General features: G+C 38.4%; 1 protein-coding gene across 1 annotated transcript in view; it reads right to left on the minus strand.

Annotated features, from left to right (window-relative positions):
• Positions 1–24,802: 24,802 nt before the first annotated feature.
• brinp3a.2 (bone morphogenetic protein/retinoic acid inducible neural-specific 3a, tandem duplicate 2) overlaps positions 24,803–27,055 on the minus strand; it is a 37,446-nt gene continuing 35,193 nt past the window's right edge. The window contains exon 8 of the mRNA XM_048200072.1: positions 24,803–26,276. Within this exon, the coding sequence (XP_048056029.1) occupies positions 25,160–26,276 (1,117 nt within the window). The 3' untranslated portion in view covers positions 24,803–25,159. The remainder of the gene's footprint in view (positions 26,277–27,055) is intronic.

The following is a 27,055-nucleotide window of genomic DNA, read 5'->3' on the forward strand; positions in this document are numbered from 1 at the left end:
AGTTAATGTTAATGTCAACATTTACTAATACAGTACATTATTAAATTCATTAATATTATAAATACTATTAAAATGTTAATACTATATAATGGACTTGAGCTGACATGAACTAATAAGGAACAGTATTTTAATAACTAACATTAACAAAGATGTATACAAATGATAACAAATTATAACAAATCCATTGTTAATTAAATTTTAGTTAATGCATTAACTAATGTAAAACAAATGGGACCTTATTGTGAAGTGTTACTGAGTTTTGATTTATGTTTAATCATTGCCTTTAATCATTGCATAAATATGTCATCACAGTCTGTGAAAAGGGTCCATTCAGTTGTGTCTTTATTTGAAACTATTTTTTGTTGGTGGAACAAAAATAGACAAAGTAACTGGCAATACTGTCTAAAATTAGTCACTTGAATCTGAATGTGTCATCTCAAATTTTAGCAACAGCTAATATATTGTAATTGTTTTCCTTCAAGACAAATCATTTTATCAATTGGACACACAACAAGAAAATGTGCAATAAATGACACCTTTAACCCAAAAGGATGCTGTTTTGGGCATTACTTTATCTCTGACCCAAGTCTCAACCTTTTCTTCTTGGTTTGATGAAACCAATTCCCCAAAGCAGAAGACTGCCAGACAAATGTTTGCCTGAAGATCACACCCTCTCGCTTCAAAAGGTGCATTTTGTATGTAGACAACTTTCAGATGATTTCCCTAGACAGAACAGCTGAACACACTAGACTGTGTAAAATGACAGGCGAGAAGGGGCTTTTGGTCCCCTCTGAACAGCTTACAAGCAGAATCATGATAAAAACTAATTTTGCCCAGAGCAGACTTCACTTGGACAAACAGGTGCAATAAATTAGCAAATATCTTCAATGCTCGCAGTTTTCAAAAATCTGCAATAAATCTATGACCTTGGGAGTTGCCACATCCTACAAGGACCCCTGAAAAATATTGGTGAGATTCTCTGTTTGCCCTATAATAACAATTACAAATGCCAAGCAAGAAAAATCGTGAGCAACATTTATCCCTCAGGGACGTTTTAGGTTGAGGGTGACATTGCGACAACAGTGTGCATATTTTATATTTTCTTTATTTTAATGTTGCATGTTTGCTATTAATTTAATTTGAACAGCATCAAAAAATAAGAGACTTGGAGCTCCAGGGATTGCAATTAAGGATGGTTTTGGTTAGTATACAGTTCCATTAATGATTGGGGAAAAATGCTATTCTTAATGGATTTACTACAGAGATCATTCATTCTTTTGCCTTCGTTCATTCCTTCGTTCGTTCAGTTTTAATGGTTTTTAATAATGTTGTCAAAATGTTTGCCCAAAATGTTATTTATATCGTTCATGAAACTTTTTTTTTTTTATATTACATTTTAGTTGGACAGTCATCTGGGTTGGACAGTTAACTGGTTAAGAGTCATTAGTTGATGCACCAGACTACCATTTGCACTGAATGTTTCAAGCTGTAAATTTAGTAGCGTGGTGCCACTAAATAGTAGTACAGGCGACTATGTCCTTAGTAGTCCATTGTTGTATAATAGATGCATGTTCGTGGACCATTAACTGAACCAAATGTCATAAAAGTCATTCTTCCTCTAACTATTCTCTATAGTGAATCATTTCTCCTACTTGTAATACAGTTCACACAACAGTGAATGAACAGTCAACAACATTGATGAGGTACAGTATGTTAAACTGACGTCATTCTGATACATTTCAGACTTCAGAGGAGTGGAGTCAGAGGGAATTGGAGAAGTCAGAGGGTGGACACTTTTGGAACAGTCCCTCGAAAACTTAGGTCAGCAGGGATTAATTAGCTTTCTGAGACCCACACAGCAGATGTCAAGGTAATCTTGGGTTGCAGACTGCAGAGGTCAATGCAATATCTCAACTCTGGAGATGAGAAGTGATCTCCCAGAATCCACCGAGTGGATGTACAGGGCTTCATCAGTCACAAACATGTCTACATCACTCAATGCAAATGCAGAGACACACCACTAGGCAGTGGCCTCATTACTCAGTTCAGGATACATATTGAGGTCACTTACTGTGGATGGTATGATTCTAAAATGTCTAAAAAATGCCAAAAGATAAATGTCTCACTAATATACTACAGCATAAGGAAGTACAAAGATGTCCAAACTTCCAAAATCAATTGCCACGTCTTCTTTAGAGCAGATATTTTATTCATCAGCTCATATAATACAAATAAATGCCATATCTCAGTAGCACTACAACACAGAATTCAATACATGTCATACACAACCACAATCTCTATTCTTTTTCTGTTTGCAGGAAAATCCATTGTACCCTTTTCTCATCTTGACCCTCTCGAGTGAGAGTGCATGGCTCTGCAGTGGTGTGCAACTAATGAGTCCAAAAATGTAGCCAGACACTCTCTCACCACAGGAGGCCCGGAATGACCATCCTCAGCATTCTCTCCGCTATGGGTTATGAGCAGCGCTGCCACTTAAAATGCAGCCATGAAATCCACCAATTAATATGTTTAGTGCAACCTTGATGGGACACATTTATTTTTAATAATCATCCTTGGTTGAAAGGAAAGAAATGATAGGCTGCTTTCCAGTGCTGGAATTTTAGTACTCGCAATTCAGATAAAAATGTTCAAATTCTTGAATTACACCAAAACCTAAGTGATGGGGATTATAGCACAGCTTGCATGTACTTTATAAAACAGGAGAAAGTAAAGGTTTTCAACAGCAGTGTGCTGCTGTGCTAAAGGAAAGATTTTTTTTTTTTTTTTTTTTTTGCTGCTTTTAATGGGATGTCGTTTCAGCTCACCTCAGAAATGTCATATCCATCTTCCTCCTGCCTAAGCGTTTCTAACACCCAAACACTTCCACTGCGAGTTGGCCTGTCAGCCTAAAAGCTTCCTCCCTCATTGTGATAACACAATCGATAAAATGGAAGCAACAATTCCTCTTCTTCTTCTTAGCCACATTGAACTGCTATATATAAGATACACTTGAGTAGATATATAGATTGTAGGGTACAGCTATTAACATTTGAAGAGGGGGCAGGGTGGCTTATTCTGAAACGTGCCAAAAAGGTTCAACCAGGTCTGAAAAACAGCTCCGGAACCTTGTTATACAAGAGTTTTGCCACATAGAGGTGCTGTAATGATAAACCCTGCTGGATCCTATGCATTGTTTTATAATCACCTGCTGTTAGTTTTATTAAGTAAAAGTCAGACTCCATTGTCTTTTTATTTATTTATTTTTATTTTGTGTCATATATCTGTCAAAGAACGACATGAAGTAACTTACTGAGTAACTAGATTTGCAACATTAACTCAGACGTTCCATTGCACAGAGAATCACAATATCAAGGATATCAAGATGAATGAGATGTAAAATAAAAACACCAGGGCTTCTTCCCCTCAGGTGAATCTTTAGTTATATATGCCAAATATGATATGATGAATAAATTCATTGAATAAAATAATGCATATTAATTTCAAGAATTTAAAAATGTGCATGTTTCTAAAACATGAAATTCCTTATTGTAATTATATTCTGAGAACAAGACGATTATGTAAGTCCTTGAATGTGTTCATGGAAGCAGACACCAAGGACTTTGGCAGTGATAAAGGCCTGATAACATCAGGGTCTTTATACCTTTAATCCCTTTGGTCTTTTTTTACCAAAAAGGATCAGTGCATGAAGAAGAACACATCTTAAATACAGAGATTGTCCATTTAAAAGCAATGTTAACACTCTTAAAGGTCAAGTGGCTTATATTTGACTTACTAGTTACAAATTTGGCCTATTCAGAAACTTTAATCAAAGGTGATCAGGGCCGGATTAACATAAGGGCTAGGTGGGGCTGAAGCCCCAGGGCCCGCGGGTAGAGGGGGCCCGTGATTGGCTGGAGGAAATGAGATTGACAAGTCAAAGGTGGTTGATTTGTGTGTAATAAAATAATAAGAAAAAATGATTGGAAAATGTGCCTGACTGATAAATCACCATCCAATCAAAATCACTTTACAATTCGCGCCATGACATCGGGAAACGCCTCTTTGCGTTATGCTATCTCATGTAGACTAGAAAATGGGAAATTGGCCTTTATTGCTTGTTCAGCCTCGCTGGTGTTCAAAATGATAAACAAAAGTGATAGTGGTGCGCAAAAAAGGAAAAATAAGCTTGAAAGGGAGAAAAGGGGTGCTAATCTTACAGCAAAAATTCCCAAACTAACTAACTACTTCGGTTCACATAAAACATCCAAGCCAGTGCAGTGGAAGACCCCGCGTGAAGCGGCAGCTCACAATTATCTTCACCCACCGACCCCGTCGCCGATCTTTACACGCTGAAGAAGGTGAGATAGCAGCTGCAGCAAGTTATTATTCTTATAACGAGTTAAGCCCTATTCTGATGGTAATTGTTTCTCATGAAAAGTAAGGTGTTTTCAACATTTACAGGGACGAGTCGAATGATTTTATTGCCGTTTGAATTCAGAATGTCAGTGTTTTTCTCTCATCATCATCACCCGTGTAAAAATCCCGAATTAACTTTCCTACTGTTCTTTGACGAACACCAATGTTGTGTCTCCACAATCTGCGTTTGAAGCACATTCTATCAGTTGCAGTTCTGGTGCCTCCATCCATACAACTCGACCTCGACACATTCACATCACATGTTAACACAGCGGTAGAGTTACTCACGGGACACTACTGCACTTATTCGCAATCACAAAAGGTCTTTATTTGCATGTGCTTTAAAGCCCTGCCAGTTAAACATGTCATTCGTGTGCTGTTCTGAGATGCGCTTTTTCTGACCCCATACACCCGAAGCTTGCACACACACTTAAAGTCCCTGTAAAGTCATTTTAAAGTATGTGTTTTGAGCTTGTCACACCACAGAAAAAAGTGTTATTAACCACCCAGCCAAATTTGAATGATTAAAAAAATCTGCAAGTAAATGAAATAAGTTATCAAAATCTCGAAAAAACAGGCAGCGCTCTCTGCTCTCAAACGCTGGGGGCGTGTCCGCTGTCGGCGCTGAAACCACACCCACTCGCGAGAGCTGCCGTCTCAACTTACTTGTCTAATGAGTCATGCATATAAACAAAAGAATCGCGTTAGAGGGTTGCACATTTTAGTAGAGTTACTGTGGACTACCTACTTATTATAACATAAGCACACACGGCAACTTACACTCATTGGGCACGTACTGCCGGACTGTTGTCGAGTCGACAAATGACGGTACCGCGAGACGTGAGGATGAAGGCCGGGACGGGAGAGACTCTGTCCGGCCCCATATATCATCGGTTATCGGTGGAACGGTAGGAAGTCCGAGGCGGGAGGGGGGCCGAGGTCTGTTCAGTCACATTCACCAAAAACAGCGGATTATCTGTGAATCCCAGCTGTCTGATGAAAGTTTGTAAAATTATCCGGTGTAGAACGATCACTTTAGAATCCTTCATATCATCGTTTTAGGAAATTTAAATAAGGAGACCGAGCATATTGTATATTTTAAAAACCATGTAATATGCATTTGCGTGATGAAGGCATTACTAGCTAAATGTACAAAGGGCTGTATGACTGTAATGCCACTCGAGATTGAGCGAGTGAACCGCTGTAGAGGCGGCGCCACACTCGATGCGTCATCGACAGTTATATAGTGTTAGGGGAGGGGCTATGCTCGGTGGACGATGTGCGTCATTAGACCCCCGTTTTAGCTCCGCCCAAAAAATCCTGAGCAGAGACTTGGTGAAAAACTGTTTAACGCTCTAACTTCACAATTAAGCATTACTCAATTCACAGACTTTGTAATGTGTTTCAGCAATACATTTGTAACATTTAGAAAGTGTTTAGAAAGAATTCTCAGAATTGACTTTACAGGGACTTTAAGCCTGTCAAACAGCACCTGACTACTGGACTTCATCTTTCGCGTCTGATTGCGCTATAATACTGTCAAATACACAAAAGGTTTAGATAAACACAGTTGGTTATGTCTGAAATGAGTTGAGAAAATCGGACGCGTGCAGGTCTTAAAGTGACAGCATCCTAATAGTTAGCATGTGGACCCTTGTCCTTAAAGGGATAGTTCACCCAAAAATTAAAATCCTGTCATCACATACTCCCTTTCAAGTTGTTTTAAACCTGAATGAGTTTCTTTCTTTTGAACACAAAAGAAAATATTTTGAAGAATGCTGGTCCCCATTAATTTTCATAGTAGGAAAAAAAATATAATGTGGAAATCACTGGGGATCATCAACTGTTTGATTACCCACATTCTTCAAAATAGTTTATTTTGTGTTAATTAGAGGAAAGAATTATTGTGTCAGCAATATATGCAATACAATTTTAAAATATGTTAAATATTTTATATGTTAAATATATTTTAAAATATGTTAAATAGCATGGAATATTTAGTGTGCTTGTGCTTATATAAAATGATTTGATAAAATTAAATTTGTAAAAATATAAAAATAATAACAATAAAAAAAATTCTTGTGGTACAAGACACTGTGGCATGGCAATCAGATGAAAGGGGGCCCTTGGTGTTGCTATAGCCCCAGGGCCCAACGTGTTCTTAATCCGGGCCTGAAGGTGATATGTGATTAATGACTAAAATGAACTTGTCCTTGAAAAAAATCTATAACATAGCAGCTCTTCAGTGTGAAGTGTTAAGCATTCAGCATTAAGCTTGACTTCAAGAAAACTCCAGTTTAACAAAGCAAAAATATGTTTTGTGAAAACTGCTCTGCCACAACAATCAAAGGAAGCATGGAAAAGCAAGCCTGCTTATATTTCACATTCAAAACAACCTTGTTCGTGCTTAAGGCTGAGTTAATTATGGACAAAGTAATGCTTGGGCCTAAGCCAAAAGTTTGCCCTACTGAAATCAAAAATTAATTGGCTGTCTGAAAAGGCATTTGTGCACTTTTTAATTTGTCACACAAAATCCCAATCCTAAATTGCATCAGGGACAATGGTACAAAATTAAAATAAATCTTATTGCATCATTCACATTTAGCTTTTAAATTGACTCTAGCAATAAATCTATTTTAGAAAAAACAGATGAAAGTGATGTGATACATATGCAGACTTGACATAAAGAAGATTTCACTCCTTCAGGTGATCTTCGTTCAAAGAAATTGCATACTGCATGCTGATTATCCAATCCCGCGTTTCAGATGCAAACTTTTTTGGCACGTGAAAATACTGCAAGTGTCTAAAGTTCCTACAAACAGATGGCATTTGTGTTCTCCTAACATAAAGACAGAAGGGTTTTTACACCCTTCACATAGGAGAAGAGAAGGATAATGACTACATTTCTGATTATTTTTTCCTTTAATGGACCTATAATTTATGCTTGCAGGTTGCTGATGGCTCTGAACGTACACAAAGGATAACCGCCAAATAATTCTAGATTATTTTGAATCCGAGTAGAGGTTAAAGTAATGATGATTAGGGGTCTTTTTGAGTCACAGACCGCTGTCTGCTATACTTCTGCAGTGGAAACCTCATATTCTTCCGCTCAGCTGAGAGCATCATTTGTCTTGAGTGTCACAAGCACTTGACTTTAAAGACAATTGGGTATGCATCACTATGTTTGGAGCCAACGAAAGTCAGCAAACCCTCTCTCACTGAATAACCCCCTTTCAGTCCTTTAGAGTCAGTATATATTTAAAGTTCCCTTTAGATGACTTTGTGAAACCTGACTCTGGACCCAGAGCATGCACACAGGAAGTATCTATCCTCCAGTGATGAAAGTCAAGCAGTTTCTTATAGCACATTGATCACCCAGGTGGGTACATCAAAGAAGATTTTTTTCCTTTTGGGCAGCATGTCTGATTCATTCCACTTGCCAATCAGTCATCATACTGGATAATTTAGCTGGGCATTGCTTTGTTGCCATATACCTGCAGCTTCACTGTTTTGTTAAGATTCATTCCTTTTCATTTAGATTAAAGTTGAAGTCTGTAATTTTGTCTGTGTTAAAGTTCCAGCTTAATTTGCAGAGACAACTATAAGTAAGCCATTCGTAGGCTAAGTGTAACCGCTGAAGATGTTTTTTTCATTGCTTTGTGACTGAATTAACACAGAAAATACATCAGAAAAAGACAATATACAAACACACCCATAGTGATTTTTTTGTTGTTTTATATACACACACAGTAAAATACCACTACTACAACAAAAATGCAAAGGTAATTAAATGATTAAAGGTACACTATGTAACTTTTGTCTTTCTAGCTGTTAAAAAAAAAACAAAGCTGCATGCATTTTGCAGAAGAACATTGTTTTGGTTCACTGTGCAGATGAATATGGTATTTTCTCATGACTAAAAAAAGAGAGATTGGATTATCATACTGCTCATAAAACATTCACCACTAGGATTAAGAGATATAACCAATTTAGATGGAAAGGATCTCAAGCTGACTAGCTGAAGACATTACTTTAGCTATTCCCATTAGTAGACACAGTACTTCTTTGAAAATAAATTCCAAAACAAGCTCTACCTCAACCATAATGAAGTGACCTCTGACCTCTGTCTAATGAACTCCTTTAGAGAGCTACATAGGACAATTTATCTGTTCAATAAAATACCTTACTCACCTGTTGAGTAATAAAAACGCCATCTCTGCGTCGCTTTTACAATATTTCAAATCCCTCAGTTCTCGCCATCTCTAAAAAGCCAAGCTGTGGTATCTGTCAGGAGTTATTAAACAATAAAGCACTTGAGACAGGAGTAACAAACTTCATTCATCTTGTTTACTCTTCACTTCCATTCTGACACACATTATATCATTACATAACAATTCAGACTTCCTTTTCAAAATCGCACAATACAATACAATTCACTCAGGATCACAACACAGAATAGAACATTAGAGTTGCATCAACAATGCAAGCACATCCACACATCAGATCTAGAATAGCACATCAGATCTAAGTGACATAGTCCTTCAAACAACTAGGCTTCCGAACATCACGTTTAGGTCTAGTGGTATGAGTATGTGTGTAGTGAGCAGTGCTCTCAGCTGGAGATGTTGGTGTGCATTGTGTGCATGGAAATGCAGTGAGATGGGGAGCATTCCATGTCTTTACATCACTAAGAATGTATGTACCCACTCCAAGTCTTTTGACAACCATGAGAGGATCAGTAAACTTTCTGTGTTCCTTAGAATCATGCAAGGGGTTCCATACCCTCACTTTATCCCCCTGCTGGAAACAAGGAGCACCCCAGTTAGCATCAGTGTACTTTTTCATTTTGTTTTGCAGCCGCATAAAACTTTGGCAAACAGTCATGTCAGTTTGCACAGGAGGAGATGGCAAAATAGATAGCCTTGTGCACATTTGCCTGCCATAGAGAAGTTGAAAGGTTGAAGTACCAGTTGCAGCATGTGGAGTGGCATGGTACATCTGCAAGAAGTCCATGGCTGATGTTGCTGGATGGCGATTTGGACAGTATGAGCACACGGTTTAACCTCTCTACAGCACCATTAGCTGCCGGGTAGTAGAGAGAGGAATGATGGTGACGAATTTTCCTTCCTTCCTGAAAAGCAGCAAAAGCAGCAGACGTAAACTGAATGTTGTTAATAGTAACTATACTCAATGGATTTCCAATGGCGGCTGAAGACTGATGACAGAAACAAAACCACAGAATCCGTAGTGACAGTGTAAGTAAAGGAGATCTCAGGCCATTTGTTGTAATAGTCAGTTAGTATTAGTAAACCTGCAGTGTCAAATAGCCTAACTACTGTATATCAACAGTCACTTTCTGCCATGGTCCTTCTGGAAGTAGCTAAGGCTGGAGAGGAACAGGGTGTGATTTGTCATTTAGCACTTGGCAGGAAAAGACAGCATCATGAACCTGAGTATCTATCCCTGGCCACCAATAAAGATCACAAAGGCATGGTTTGGTTCTTGCCTCTCCCTGATGTCTTTTGTTTGCTATGGAGACCAAGAGATATAAGAGCAGCAGATGCAATCAGACGTGATCCTCGGAAGACAAAGTTGTCCATAACAGCCAGTTCTAGTCGCAGTTTATAGTACAGCAACAACTCAATGTCCAGTCCATTGGGTGAAGGAGGCCAACCATTGGAAATCTGTGTATAGAGTTTGGTTAGAGCAGGACAAGAAGAACATGCAGCATCAACAGAGAATTACAGGCGGCAGATTGAAAAGCAACAAACTCCTCATCAACATCATCAACAAGAGCTGGAGCAACAGCATTATCTGTATGAGAAGCAGGTATGGGCAAACATGACAGATAATCAGCAGGGGCATTTTGAATTGCTTGTACACGTGATTCATCAGGAAGAATACCCTCTGCTGAAACAGTATGACCTAAGAACAACAGGCTGGTTTGCTGGAAGCGACACTTGTCTTTATTGAGCTGCAAGCCAGCAGCTTCTAGTTGTTGTAAGACAGACTGAAGTGCTTTGTAATGCATAGACATGTCATGTCCATTGATAAATTGTTGTCCAGGTAATTTTCAACCCCTGACAAGCCATTCAGGATGATGGTCATCATCTTCTGAAATGCTGTGGGTGTTGAAGCTAATCCGTAAGGAACACAACAAGAATGGAACAGTTCTGAGTAATAAAGGCCATGAGGTCACGACTGTCCTCATGCAGCGACACTTGGTAGTAGGTATTAGTCAGGTCAATTGTAGAGAAAACAGTAGAAACTTTTAGAGCAGAGAGTAGTTCATCTGTGTGTGGCAATAGAAAAGAGTCCATGATCACTGCTTTATTTGGCTCTTTGAGGTCAGCGCACATCCTAATTTTACCTGACTTTTTCTTCGTAACAACAATTGGTGACACCCATGCAGAGGTGTTGATTCTATCACCACAGATGCTTGCAAGCGATTTAATTCCTCTGACACAGCACTACGAAAAGAGAGTGGTAGACTGCGAAAGTTTTGGTGCACAGGTGTGACAGTTTCATCCACTTTTACGCGGTGTATAAGGTTTTTAGAACTCAGCTACAGTGCACTGAAAGACTGGCACAAGAGAACCAGGCACAGGAAGGACATTGTCAGGGTTGTGTCACTTCTGTTTGTTTATTCTTTTGTTGTGACAGAGCTCTGACACTTCTATTGATTTGTCTTGTCTTTGTGTGAGCACGGATTTGAGTGTGCTCGAGCCGTGCGGTTTTCTGTCCATGTGGGTTGTTTGGATCCCAGTTGTTCGGTCTAGTTTGGTTTTGGTTTTTGGGGTTGGGATTCGGATATTCATGCTCCATGTGTTTGTCTTCTGCCATGAGAGCACGGAATGAGCAATTGATTCTCCTTGTGTTTGCAGTCCTGTGCCAGTTGTTGAGTCAAGTCGAGTTGAGTCAAGTCAACCCAGACAGAACGATCTGGCCAAATGAGGACTCAGTCGAAGAAGGGCTTGGGCCATTCACCAGCCTTCTCTGTCTCCAGCCATCTCTTCCAATGCATGCTCCAATTCAAGACCTTGAGCTCCCTCCGTCAACAGGGGACTGACCTGGGGGAGCTTGCCCTGGAGTTCAGCGGTGGTGCAAAGGGACTGGGGTTCAATGATGCGGCATTCAAGGACCTGTTTAATTATGCCCTTGATGAGCCCCTCAACTGGTGGAGAATGAGTGGGTTGGATGACCTTTGGGGCATTTGTGGAGTTTCTCATTTGCCAGGGAAAGAATGCTGCAGCTTCCCCAGAGGCAGCAAGCCCCATGCCACTGCCTCATCGATGTAAGCAGAGAAAGAGAAAGAAGGCTTCCTTCGTCTCAAAAAGTCTGTTGGTCGCAGAGCTCCGTGCTCTCCCCGATATGGCCATGGAGGCCATCCCCAAGCTCCTTGCCTTGCCAGCTCCACCCCTTGATTCTTGCCCTGCCTGCTCCACCCTTGATTCTTGCCCTGCCTGCTCCGCCTTTGCGTCTTGCCCTGCCGGCTCTGCCCTTGCATCTTGCCCTGCTGGCTCTGCCCCTGCTGTCTGTCAAGTTGGCTTCACCCAAACTTCTGCATGTTGCAGTTGGGCAGCCGGGCAGATCACAGCATTAGCTAAGTGTGCCTTTGATCCACAGCGAAAACATGACTTCCTTTTCTCCACCTGAGCAGAATCAGGAGGTGCATGTGACAGTTACTGCCTTTGTGTGTTTTATACTGTGTGCTACACTGAAAGTATTTGTACCCCTTCATTTTTCAGATTGGTGACAACTTTGCAAGTTTAATAAAAACCAAAAAACAAATAAAAAAAACTGATATAATTACATTGCATAATTATTTGTTCCCTTTACTAGGGAAATTTAGCTTAGGAGCATTCCAAATTCGCTTGTAGATGTTTTTACACTTTGAGTGGACATGACCTGTGGCAAATTAGGCTATGATTTTGAAAGACACACACCTCTCAATAAAAGGCCTAACAGCTGAAAATGGATATCAAAGCAAAAACCAATCCATGAGGTCAAAAGAACTGCCTGTAGAGCTCAGAGACAGGATTGTGTCAAGAAAAAAACTTCTGCATTGAAGGTTCACAGAAGCATGTAGCCTCCATAATCCTTAATGGAAGAAGTTTGGATCAACCAGGAGCTGGCCTTCTGGCCAAACTGAGCAATCGATAGAGAAGGGCCTTGTTAGAAAGGTGACCAAAAAGATGATCGTCACTGTAGTTGAGCTCCATGATCATAATGGAGATGGAAGAAACTTACAGAAGGACAAACATCACTGCAACACTCCACTTATCTGGGCTTTATGACAGTGTGGCCCGACTCAAGTGTGAAAAAAAAACTAAAGGACTCTCTCAGACTGCTCATCATTTGCACAATACCATCCCAACAGTAAAGTGTGGTCGTAGGAGCATCATGCTGTGGCATTGTTTTTCAGCGGCAGGGACTAGGGGACTTTGTCAGGGTATAAGGAAAGCTCAATGCAGCAAAATTTAGACAGCCTTAAAGAAAACCTAGTCTGGAGCATTCAGAACCTTGGACAGGGACAATGACCACCAAGCACACAGCTAAGACAATGCAAGCGTGACTTATGGACAACTCTGGACAAGTCTGTCTTTAAGTGGCCAGTCAGGGGCCAAATTGAACCCAATTGAACATGTCTGGAGAAACCTGAAAATGTCTTTCCACCGACAGTCCCCATCCAACCTGACAAAGCTTGAGAGGATCTGAGGAAAAGAATGGCAGAAAATCACAAAATGCCGCATCATACCCAGAAAGACTTGAGGCTGTGAAGGTTCTTCAAGTACTGACTTAAGGGTACAAATACTTATGCATTGTACTTATTTCAGTTTTTTCTTTTTAATAAACTGTCACACATCTGTTTTTTTTTGTGTTGTTGTTGTTGTTGTTTTTTTGCTTTGTCATTTTGGTGTTTAGAGTGTAGACTGATGTGAAAAAATAATTTAAAGTAGTTTAACATTAGGCAGCAACATAACAAAATGTGAAAAAATAAAGGGGTATGAATGCTTTTGCAAGGCACTGTATACGCAATTTCTCACGAAAACCATCCCATATGGATCTAAAATATAAACACTTATAATAGGCTTACCATAGTGAATCAGGGTAAGACAAAAACAGGTTAAGTTTTGTTAATTTTGAACAAACTACTTAAATAGTGGGGTTGATGAAGCCATTTGTCCTTGTCCTTTTGTCAGGTTGTTTGTTTCCTTCACTTTTGGTTAGTGGGAGCCTGTGAAGTGGATGATCAATCTGGAACATCACTGGTGTTATCAGTAGCCACATTTACATGTACACTTTTTTGTCATTCCGATTAAAATCATTCCGATTGAAAGATTCAGTGTACTGTTTACATGAGACGTTATCTTGTCTGATATGGTGTTTACATGTGTCTGCGCTTTCAATCAGAATGACTTTATGACATGCGCATATTAGCTTTTGTCCTGTTTGCTGCCTTGTATTCCTGTCAACATAGAGTTCCATTATTTCTTATGCACGCTATTTTTATGTAAAGTGTTGCTCTTAATCAAACAACAGCGTGAATTTGTAGCATATTACTGCTGAAAGGTATAAGTAAAAGAAAGAAAGGCGCAGGAAGCTAACCTTTTTGGTGGCTGTGCATCTCTGAGCATCTCAATACTACCCCTCCCTCCTCTGAAAAGCAGAAGCGTGTGGATGAAGGTCCATAGTAAAGATAAACTGAGTTCATTCAGTGTATTTAATAAATGTTTTGTTTTACTCCAGTTTAATTTTACCACCGCAATTGTGCATTCTGACAACCCCTGGCCTCTTGACGTGATGACGTAGATACAAAGTAATCGGTTTAACTCATTTACATGGAAGAATTTTTATTTTGTTCAGTTTATAGAAAGGTTTATCTCACCCCTCTCAAACCGATTACATTTCATTCGGTTTGGGCATTTTTTATTCTTTCCAAACCTGCAAATAAGGGAGCTGTGTTCCTCTGTATTTCTCTTGATTATTTTGAAAGCTCTCTTTTGTACCCTCTTAAAAGCGTCTGCATGTTTTTTGTTTTTTTTTGTACATCCGACTAAGAGCACAATTCCATACTCAAGACATGGTCTTATCAGAGAGTAATATGCACTGATGAGGTTGTCTATGGAGGCTATGGAGGTTCCAATTTTTTGCCACTCACAACATTGCTTGTTTGTTTGAGTGGTCCTAAAAGGCAATTGTTCCACAACCAATAACACGAATTCGGGGTGGGAGAATCTGTTTGGCCCAAGGTCTATAATACCTAAAGAAAACTATCTGAAGTTAAAGTGGTACAATATACAGTATAAATACATTCAATTTGTTATATCACACTTTATCACAGTATTTTTCTCATACACTATAAATGGCTCTTTATACATTAAAACATATAGCTGCCTTTAGGAAGAGGCTCCATTCGTCATCATCATTTTTCAATGTCCTTGGCATCAGGAAAGTTTGAAAACTCCTGGACTATAATATTATGTTATAGTATAGCAGTAAAAAAAAAAAAAAAAAAAGCTTATTTCATCAAAATACACTGCAAATTTTGAACGTCGATCAAAGGAGAAAGTTTCACTGTTTGATGCTAGATGTTGCGGTTACAGTATTTACTACAGAACTAAAAGGGCTATGCTAACCAGTCCTGTTATTACGGTTATATCTGCTTGCTATAATGGATGCTCGTCTCATGTCCTCGTGTCCAGATTTATATCACCCAATTTTCCCATTGAAATAAGATGAGTCTGACTGTCAATTCTACAAACGTAACACACAAAATTTCAACACTCGTGACAGGCTCTTTTAATAATTTGCTCCTGCTGACTATTAAATAGAGAAAAATATGGTCTACACCTATAATAAGTATTCTCATTGGCATAATTTATAGCACCAGACTCAGCATATATTACTGGGTTGCACAGCATTAATTTATTCCTTTTAATTTATTCCTTATTCTCCTACATATTGAGATGTCATAGTGCTGCACACACTAGGGGCTATCAAGCCATCTCCTCCATTTGGACTGAACATAGCAGCTATTGCAGTGCTCTCAAGAGAGACTAAATATGTCACACACAGAGACATACAAAGAGAATGTTAAATCAGAAACCGGATGATGAATGTTTGCGCATTGCATTCAAGGAAAAACTGAATCATAGTCTGTCTTTTTCAAAAAAAAAAAAAAAATTCCATATTCAGCACAGGCTGTAGAACATCAACAGGAAACGTGGGTTGTGACAGCAAGAACAAAAACAAAGCCATTAAAATTTGACATTTTATGAAACAGTCTGAAGATAAAAGTAATATAATTGTGAATGTATACATGAAGACATACTAATTGTTTGACTTCCATTTACAAAAATGAAGGTATGTTTTGAACAGTCGAAAAAGTGTTTTTGTTCTCTACATGAGACAAAAAAATTGTCTTCATCTATTTTCTCATGTAATCGATGTCATGCACAGATACTCATGCTGTTTAAATCGTCAGTGTGAGCTGACTGGTAAGATCAAACTGTATGAGGTTTTAGGATTTTGAAACACTGAAAACAAAGAAATGTTATGAATAAGATGTTTTGATTCTGGACTATTTTTAGGTCACTAATCAAATAAGCACATTTGTGACAAGCTTGTTTACTGCTTTTGTACAGACGGTGAGATGTTCTTGCTTCTGTTGAAGCATAAGATGCTCTGTAGATTTTCAAATCATGCTGGAAAACATGATCATCAGGTTTATACAAACTTGAGTTCATACAGCCATCACTAAAGCAAAAGATTGACAAAACATTCAAAAATGTATGTTACTTTTTCAACTGAACTTATTACTCAAATTGTTATTCTGATAATGCATCAAAAACAATAGCATTTTAGCAATACCACTAGTGATCTCAGACTTTTGGTTTGTATAGGAAAGATAAGGAGAAACATCAATGTCAGAATAATGTCAGGAGAATGAACCCCCTCACCATCTAGCAAGTCTGTACTGTAGATTTATTATTGACGTGCAGGTTAAGAGTGCGAGTTGTTGATGACTCACCACAGGGGAACATTTTAACACCATTCAGCAGACCGGTGGCTCCACTTTACAGCATGGCTTATAAATGTAAATGAGACTTGTATACGCTGCAACTCAAACACTATTCTTATTAGGGCTGTCAATCAATTAAAACATTTAATCATGATTCATGATCAATCCCGTTATTATTATTATTATTATCATAGAAAACCCAGTAATGTACGTCAAAAAGTAAGATTTACTTTTTTGAAAATAGTAGTTAATAATAAAACCTTTCAGGAGTACATTTTAAAGCCATTTAAATCTTTCTTGATTAAAATGCATGTTAAGGAAACATTGCAGAATCACTCGGCCATATACACAGAACATGATATTGCTAACAATAAATGGCTTATTTTTGCATTAAATGAATCATTCTGAGTAATTCTGCGCCTTCTCCTCCCCAAATACTGTAATTTGCTGGGGTATTTGGGCTGGTCAGCAGCTCCACCGTGGGCTTCTGGGCTGTAGATGTCACCCAGTTCCATCTGCCACTCTGCTCCGCTGGATCCTCCACGCACCCTGGTTTCATCTCCGTCAGTCAGTCCCCGGGTTCTGACAAGCCCTTCAGTCAAATCTCCAAATCTGCCACACATGTTTCTGTTCTTCCAGTTATCTCCGTTATTTAAACCCTGAGTTCTGTTCAGTTCATTGTCCTATATGGTCAATGTTAAGGTGTTGTTGAACTCTGTTTCCCTGAGTGTTCCTGTGTATTTTTATTATTAAAAATTAAAGATATTATTCCTTTCCTGAATTAAAGATAGTTTCCTTTCCTGTCCATTCCTGCCCTGTTCTTCATTCGTACAGCTACCTGTGACAATGTGTTCCTTTATTATTAATTGTTTTGAAAAGTTAAAACCATACTTTAAACACTGGTTCTTTGGTTCACCAGATCATTGCCTATAACAGCGAACCATCAGAATTTTGATTCCAAAAATCGAAACAGTAGCCTCCTTTGCTGAAATCACATGACTTGGCAATTTTGATTTGTACTCTGAACCACTGATATGAAAGGTTTTGAAGATACATGAAGCAGTGCTTTCACTAGACATGTTAAGAAAACTTATTTCCAACATTCAAAAACTGTAAACAATTAAAGTTTGGCCAATTTTTTTTTTCTTTTAGTGTGAATGCAAATGACTTTTGTTAAACATTTTGTTTTAGTTCATAAATTTGATTTGATTTATAAATAAATTATCTGTAAAGAATATGTTTTCCCCTTTAGTGCTAAATGCATACTCCTCTTGCAGCATGGAACATGGTTCTGATATCAGCTTTTAAAAATCACACAACAGAATGAAATGTTTATAATGCCCAATTAAATAAATGCATTGATTCCGTTAACAAAAGTGTTTGGTGTTAAACATTTATTTGCATCTGTTAACACATTAGTTTTGACAGTACTAATGCTAATATTAGACTGTAGGCTTGATTAAATGTAATCTCTGTAAAACCTATTTAGGCAGTTCATTTAATTGTCTGTTTAAATTTGCATGCAAAAAATAGCCATCATGGAGTCAAAATGGTTGAGCTGTCAGCAATAGTTGCACATGATTGGTGGCATCTTTGAAATAACACTATATTGCCAAAAGTTTTGGGACGCCTGACTTTACGTGCGCATGAACTTTAATGACATCCCTTTCTTAATCCGTAGGGTTTAATATGGAGTTGGCCCACCCTTTGCAGCAATAACAGCCTCAACTCTTCTGGGAAGGCTTTCCACAAGGTTTATGAGTGTGTTTATGGGAATTTTTGACCATTCTTCTAGAAACGCATTTGTGAGGTCAGGCACTGATGTTGGACGAGAAGGCCTGGCTCGCAGTCACCGCTCTAATTCATTCCAAAAGTGTTCTATCGGGTTGAGGTCAGGACTCAGTGCAGGCCAGTCAAGTTCCTCCACACCAAACTCGCTCATCCATGTCTTTATGGACCTTGCTTTGTGCACTGGTGTGCAGTCATGTTGGAACAGGAAGGGGCCATCCCCAAACTGTTCCCACAAAGTTGGGAGCATGAAATTGTCCAAAATGTCTTGGTATTGTGAAGCATTAAGAGTTCCTTTCACTGGAACTAAGGGGCCAAGCCCAACCCCTGAAAAACAACCCATACCATAATCCCCCTCCACCAAACATTACACTTTGCACATTGCAGTCAGGCAAGTACTGTTCTCCTGGCAACCACCAAACCCAGACTCGTCCATCAGATTGCCAGACAGAGAAGCATGATTCGTCACTCCAGAGAACACGTCTCCACTGCTCTAGAGTCCAGTGGCGGCGTGCTTTACACCATTGCATCCAACACTTTGCATTGGATTTGGTGATGTAAGGCTTGGATGCAGCTGCTTGGCCATGGAAACCCATTCCATGAAGCTCTCAACGCACTGTTATTGAGTTAATCTGAAGGCCACACGAAGTTTGGAGGTCTGTAGCTATTGACTCTGCAGAAAGTTGGCGACTTCTGCGCTCTGTGCTCCTCAGCATGCGCTGACCCCGCTCTGTGATTTTATGTGGCCTACCACTTTGTGGCTGAGTTGCTGTTGTTCCCAATTGCTTCCACTTTGTTATGATACCACTAACAGCTGACCGTGGAATATTTAGTAGTGAGGAAATTTCATGAATGGACTTATTGCACAGGTGGCAAGCTATCACGGTACCACGCATGAATTCACTGAGCTCCTGAGAGCGACCCATTCTTTCACAAATGTTTGTAAAAGCAGTCTGCATGCCTAGGTGCTTGATTTTATACACCTGTGGTGCACCATGCAAGTGATTGGAACACCTGAATTCAATGATTTGGAGGGGTGTCCCAATACTTTTGGCAATATAGTTTAAGTAAAATAAACAGCATTTTCACAAAGTCTTTTACGCTTTTTTGTTCATAATTTTCTTTTACAATTTATTCAGTTTACTGCATTAAAACCTAGGGTTATATCTTTATACCAAACATTATCCTTTATTTGATTTTAAATGCCTGTGAAGCAGCTCATGAAAAGCTGAATCTAAGACAATGCACTTCTTGGATCCTGTTGAGTATAACAACAAATGAACAAATGTCTTTTTGAAATGTCATTCAGCTGTAGCCTGAATATCAGTGAAATAAATAATAATGCATTTTTGCACCAAAGCGCCTGTGGTGTCATCATCAAATGATGTTACATTTTGGAACACAATAAATGATCAATTTAGACCTTTTGAATTTCTTTCTGTGGTGAGTGTAAGTCACAAAAATTCAAGACTAATGTTTTGTTCTGTAATAGTATTTACTTGTCTATTCATTTGTAGTATTCTCACAGACTCTGTAGATATTCCACTGAATTTATAAAGACATTAACATAGTGTGTTTATGCATTTGTTGTTCCAACTTACCATTAAAATATGCACAAATACAGAACGCTTGTTGAGGCTAATGGGTTTGTCTTTTAAAGTCCATATTCTTTCACAACTCAACACAAGTGCTTCATTGAATCGAATTTTCATACACTAATGCACATGCACAATAACACAGAAGTCTCAAACAGGCCCCCTGATAAAAGGCATTTGTAGAATGTGTCTAAGTCATAAATGGCCCCTGCTCTGACCACAAAAAAATCCCAGATGAGTATTTGGTGTATAAGGGGATTATCTAATAAGAGATGCATTTAGAACCTAGCTAAGGGATACCCAAAAGCAATTTGTTGGTAATGTGAAATGCAGCATAGTTTGGTTCTTTTGAGCTGGGACTGATTGGGTCCTATTTGTTTCTGTCAGGCTGAACTTGTCTCACTATCGCCTCCTCAGTACCAGAATCAGGTGTTTGGCTCACTGAGAGATCAGCTCAATAACATCAATCTCCTGTGCTTTTTTGCTCACAAAATTACCCCTAAATTGTCTAATTTTAGTAGGTTAGTAGGCAATCATAACCATAGTGCCAAGAGAACTTAAATGAAAATGCAAATCATTTAAAAGATTCAATAATCATGCTTGCCTCAAGTTGGAATGCAGAGTTAGAATGCAAAAAATCCATAAACCAACTTGTTGTTGAGTGCATTAATATATGTTAAGTATAAGTAATCTGCCTTACTCTTTACGTCTAACTTCATTTGTGATGCTGTTGCATTCTGGGAACTGGATGCAAATTTTCTAATTCCTCCGGCTCTTCATTACAGCAAAGCTCATCAAACAGTTCAGTTTGAAGCAGGTGTAGTCTCTCCCCTAAGGGAATGCTTCCACTTGTTGTGATCAAGAGGGATAATGTAGGAATACATAATCCTTCAGGAGTGGAACATTTTAGTTTTCTGTAGAGAAACTAGTGAGGATGTTAGTTTAAAGATAAAATTGTGCAGGTTGGGAATAGTTATATATTTGGGCCTAAAGGGGTGCTGCGTATGTAGCTAGATTTTAATGTTGAAAGCGGGAATGTTGTCAAAGTCACTTATTTTCTCAACTCCAACCGACCACATGCAGCTTTTAGCACAGCAGTACTCTTACATTTTTTGAACTTGTTTAAGTCAGCCAGCAGAGTGCCCTGGATTCCCAAAATGGCTGTTTTCAGAGGCAATACATTTCTTCAGTGTATCTAAGATCAGCGACCTCTATAATTTATTTCCCTAACCTTATGTGCTTATAAGGATAATACTTTTTCCCTCCGCTCTGTCCTTGGGCTCTTGTTTATTCACTGTTTAGTATTTTGATTTGATGTATTCATGTTATCTATTTAAATCCTCTGTGTGTGAAACAAGACAATATCAGACTAATATTTTTCTAATATTACTATTATTTTGGTATCTTAAATCTAAGTTGGAGTTTGTTGCTACTCCTAAGAGTTGACTAACCTTTAGCAGATATGCACATTGAAAAGTCTAAAAAACAAAACACATTTTAAAACAGAACAAAATAATGATGACTCATCTTGCACTACACTGATTTTTGTCCAATCAAATGCTCTCAAGTATGACAATGTCCCGCCCCCAAATACCACCTGCACAACCGATTAGTGGTGGGGATGTTTCTGCGAATTTCTAAAGGTTACTTTGTTACACCAGTAGGTGGAGACAAGTGATAATCTTTATGAGCGAGTCATTTTAATCATTCACACAACTGATTCATTCTAAACAAGCTGCTGTCTTGTTATGAGTGGGTCATTTGAATCATTTACTCAACCGATTTGTTCACAAATGCTAATACATCCAGGAACAAAACAACACTACTGTTGCTCGCAGATGTTTAACTTGATTCTGCTGTGACTTGTTTTGGAACTATTTTCATTGGAGGAGCAATATGATTTCTCAATGTTATCTGTCCTGATATTGCTTAATTATGGTACAATCCTTAATTAAACTTCATGCTTAGTGTGTGCCAACTGTGCATATCTAGTTCTGCCACATTGACAGCAAAGGGACTACAATGATGAGATTGAATGGCAAATTCTAATTGGATGTTAAATTGTGATTGATTTGTGCTCACACCAACCACATGAAGTGGAAAGGACAGTGTGAGTATTAAATTGATGTTGATACGGTCCTGGCGCTGGACAACAAAATGCCACTGGTTTGTGAGTCAGTGGTTCTTGATGGCATTGATCTCCCTGCGGATCCTTTTGTTCTTTCAGGTAATAAAGCTGCACATTGATTTATTGGCAGAAGACAGCTACCTTTTGCCTGCCTCCTGTTCACTGCAGTATCTGGCCCTCTAGAAACCTACAGTGAGGCCCAAGATAAAGTTTGTGTCAAGTTAGCAATGCATCTTCATCCTGAATCACAAGAACATAACAATGTTTACATTGAAGAGATCAAGGAGGCAACACGGCCACTATTGATCAAGTGTTGGCGCACTGCCTCAAAGTGCTTAGTGAATAAAGAGCTAACCTACTAAGTTGATGTATGCTCTTTCTTTAATCTCTGTCTGTGTTAGAGTTTTCCATCTTCATCAGAGGACTGCACAGTAAATATAATGCAATGCTCGGTCTTTTCTTTTCCACAGCTCTTTCTGTACGAATACAGCAGCATGATAAATTGTTTGTCAAGCTGCGAGAAAGACCGACTGACTATGTAATGTTTTGCCATTTCTTATTGTCATATTTGTCATTACAACAACGTGTCAACTCGTTTCAGCACAACTGTCAAGCTCTCATTTAACAGGCTCTCAGTGCAGCGTGCAGGTGATTTGTGTATGCATTCTGGCAGTAACTGCTCCCTTGGTCATTTGTGTTCGCAGAGTAATTGCTACAGCGTGGGGTGTTTCACATGTGAAAATGTTGCAGTAGCTGCAATGCGGTTAGATGCTCAAGGAAGACATAAAAGTAGTCTTCTTCACTCTAAGAAGATTCTCTGGAAGCACGACTGTAGAGCATTTGCTCTTTTGGATTTTACAGAGTGCCTCTAAGATCTTATTATGCGCAGCTTCTTTTCAAACGGCACATGCAATTTCCTTTGGTGTACAATCCTTTGACCTTTACATTATGCAAACAGTGTAAATCTCAGGTAGATTTTCTACAGATGTAAAACAGCCTCATTGAGAATATTCCTTGAATGAGAAAACCAAGAACTCCCCTGGAAAAGTATCTGCCCTTCAGCCCTTTACTGGCAATTCTCAATTTAAAAGTTAAAATCCCTCACAAAGAAATGCTGTCTTTGTGATCTGATCCTGGTTGAAAGCCGTTCTGGTCATTGCAAATACAAAACTTTCCTTTGTCTGTAATTCATATTCTGTTGGGGTTTTTTTTTTTTTGTGTGTGCATCTTGAAACATTTTCTTTATTATTCTGCAAAAGAATACGTAGATTTTGTTAAAGAATGTAGCTAAGAGAGTTAGGTAAGGCTCATTTTATTTATTGTGCTAATTCTAGTTAAAAGGTGCAAACACAGATAATGAAGAGGTGACTGACACTTTTTTGTTGGCATTAAAGTAATCTGTCATCATGTGTTGATTCTAACTAATTAGCATTCACACTGTCTAAATGTACTGTAATGCAAGAAAAAATAAGCAATAACTGAACTGAAAAAAAACAAAACATTAATTTCCATTTCTGACAAGTATGAACAGCACAAAAAAACAAAAAAACAAAAAACAAAAAAAACATTAAATATACTGAAGCAAAGCTGTGTATTCACAAAGGCACACTGGATTCCACAATCTTTGCACCATTTTGGCATCACTTTTACATTCCAATATAAGGCTCATTTGTAATCATAAATATCTTATGGTTCAGAGAAACTGATTTGAGAAAAGTTCTGATATAACAAAGTATGGTAAATGTAAGCCAGTTTTCAACTATGAACGATATGAAAAGACATGAATTAAACAAAACAAACAAACAAATATATATATATATATATATATATATATGAAAAGATATGAATACAAACCCAGACTTCCAAATAGTAAAAATAAGGTTCAGGGAAATCCAGAATATCAATAAAAACATACAGCCCCAAACACTGCAAATACAGTATGTGGCTCCATTCAAAATTTAGGAATATTATATTCACAGACGGGTTTATATTTTTTAAACCAAGCTCCATGCCTTCAATAATGACCCTAACTGCAAAAAACTAACAAAAAAGCAACAACATATACCTACACCTTTGCTGTATCCGAAATTACATACTGTCTGAGTAGGTACTACATTTGAATTTGCCTTATGACCGTTCAAATGTATGTATTATGTAGTATGAATATGGGTAGTATGAATGATTTTCAGACGTACTACATCCGCCATATTGTTGCTGTCACATGACCTACCAGCATCAGTTGCGTCGTTTCACTGCTATGATGCACACTCCAGAATCTTGGCGGAACTATAGGACATTCGGGTGCTTTTCGAATACAATGTGCATACTATGTACATACATCTTTTGCCGTACTGTTTTTTGCATACTATATAGGAGAGTATTCGATTTCGGACACAGCACTAGTCTTTTATTGAACTTTTTGATAACTGTGTCAGTGTGGTTCAGATTGATCATATATAGAGGGGATATAGCTCTATAATATAGGGGACATGTAAAATCAGCATGAAAAATGTGGAAATCATACTCCTATGTACTGCTAATGTATAGGACTTTGTTTCTATAATGAATAAAAAAACAAAAACAACAAAAAAGCTGTAATGCTTAAAATAAAAGAAAACTACACTCTCTTCCAATGAAATTTGAATAAAAATAATGAACATGAACCTAACAAGCATAATTACGTTAATAAATCTGTCTCATTATTATTTTATCAAAGTTGTATATCATGTTCAATGTATTTAATTCCTCATTAAGTGCACTCAATTGCAAATATAAAATGTGTTTCATTTTCCAATAAACTAAACTGTCACATAGCAATAAAAATATGCTGATAAATAATGCAACCGTTACTCAATTACAACCATAATGTTTTAATAACAATTTATCTACAAAATTGACTGACATCACTGTATTCTTTCCAAGGAAAGTGCACTGTCACTGAAGCAAAAGAAAAAAAACATATAAAAATTACAAACAAACACTTTATATATTTTTCAAACCTCCTCTTTGATCTCAGTATACTATACAATAAAAATGAATCTGTTCTTTTGAGCAAGATGATCTACCAGTGAACGTTAAGTCACAAAAAATCTTTCGTCAGTGTCCAAAAGTGTCTTTAATACTGAAAGTCATTGCAGCTTTGACTTTAACAGTCTACTCTGCGTTTTTACAGTTGTTCTATTGCTGTCTGCTATGATGCTTTAGCCGTTAGCTACAGAGTTTAGTGGTCTCATAATCCAGAGAATTGGGGAGACGGGAATTAAAGGACTGGAGTGAGGCATGAATGCGCACCACCTCATTTGCTGTTAGTTTGAGACGGTGGCGTAATAAGCAGGAGAACAGGTCCAGAGGTTGCTGGCCCGGTGGAGATAGTCGGTTGACCCGATCTCGGATCTCCAGCAGCTGGAGTAAGGCCGAGTCCTGAGAGCCCTGCGTGTATGGGTAGTCCAGCTGCAGGATCAAATCCCGGATTGCTTCCGGGTCGAAATGCATACTGTAACCGAACACTTGAATGCTGTTGATCTTCATATATCCCAGATTTCTAGTAGGGTCGGCCATTTCCAAGGGCTCCAGGTAAATGCTCTCATTGACCCCGGCTCCTGGAGTTTTGATACGGCTCCTCAGGTAAATATGGATCGTCTCAAAGAAGGTCTTCCACTTGTTGCCCAAAGTCAAGGTCCAGTTAAAGCACTCTAATGGAAGGTCCAGCTTAGCAGACTTCCAGTCAGGAAAACTGTTCTCGTTCACAGGAATCAACCAGCTCTCTGAATGGCTTCCTCCGAAGGGATTGATGAAGAGAGTGAGCGCAGGCTCCAGAGTGCTGTTTTTAGTAAGGCAAATTTGCAGGGAAATGCCTAAGAGCATATGGACTAGGTTGGATTTGTATTTGTTACTCTTTAGCGTAAGCAGCATCCTCTTCCTCCATGTAGGATCGAACCAGCTATTCAGACGCATATCATTGCTGATGAAGATAGCATGGACCTCCAAGCGTCGATCGGCTCTCTGTAGGAGGTAGCGTAGCTCCAGATCTTGAAGATCAGTCTCAAAGCCCAGGTAGTTTTCTGTGGAATCTGCCACCATTGGTCGACAGGACCCTTGAATTAACATGTAGCCGATGTTGCAACTGCCGCAGCGAGTGTGGTTGTCACTAGCACAAGCAGCGCAGGCGGCACCTTCACCCACAGAGCACGGTGTAGGTACCTGGCAGGAACTGTGGTCATATGCACAAATGCAGGTGTGCAGCTCTTCTGAGAAGAAGCCTAGCTGGTTGTTCTCAGAGCAGTAGAGTAAAGACTGGAAGTAGTTCAGCCAATACGACTGTGGCCTATATTTTAGGAAAGATAAGATAAATATCAGTTAGTCTGCCTAAACGCTGATTGTTGAGATTAAATTGTCGTGTATCCGAAACCGGTACAGCAGCAGATGACAAGATTAAAACTAGCACAAACATAATTCTGTTCCACAAAAAGTCAACTTTGGTGGGTACAAAGAAAAACAACTACAGGCATATATTGTTCCTTTTAATAAAGGTGCCAAAATGGCAAAAATGTTACTTAGCATCTTGCTATTGTTTCATGTTTTATTTTTGCAAACTGCTCGAAACCACAGGTTGGTGCATGCCAAAAATGGGTCACAGGTCCGTTTTGACAAATGATAAAATAATGATAAAATAATTTTAAATTAATCATTAAAATGATAAAATAATTGCTCAGATTAATTTGGGTAATAAACATGTAAATAATACATTCAGGATTTATTTATGAATTACATTGTTAGGTGCAATTTGTGATTAATCGCAGAAAACTATTTAAGTAGTAAGGGATAGTTCACACTAAAATGGGTAACACTTTACAGTAAGGTTAACTACATTAATTAACATGAACTAATAATGAACTGCACTTATACAGCATGTATTTATCTTTGTTCATGTTAATTTCAACATTTACTAATACATTATTAAAATCTTGTTAACATTAGTTAATGCACTGTGAACTAACATTAACAAAAAATCAATAACTGTATTTTCATTAACTAGCATTAACAAAGATGAATAAATACAGTAGCAAATGTATTGCTCATGGTTAGTTCATGTTAATTAATACA

The sequence above is a fragment of the Megalobrama amblycephala genome, linkage group LG8 (assembly GCF_018812025.1).
Source record: "Megalobrama amblycephala isolate DHTTF-2021 linkage group LG8, ASM1881202v1, whole genome shotgun sequence".
NCBI classification, from domain to species: Eukaryota; Metazoa; Chordata; class Actinopteri; order Cypriniformes; family Xenocyprididae; genus Megalobrama; species Megalobrama amblycephala.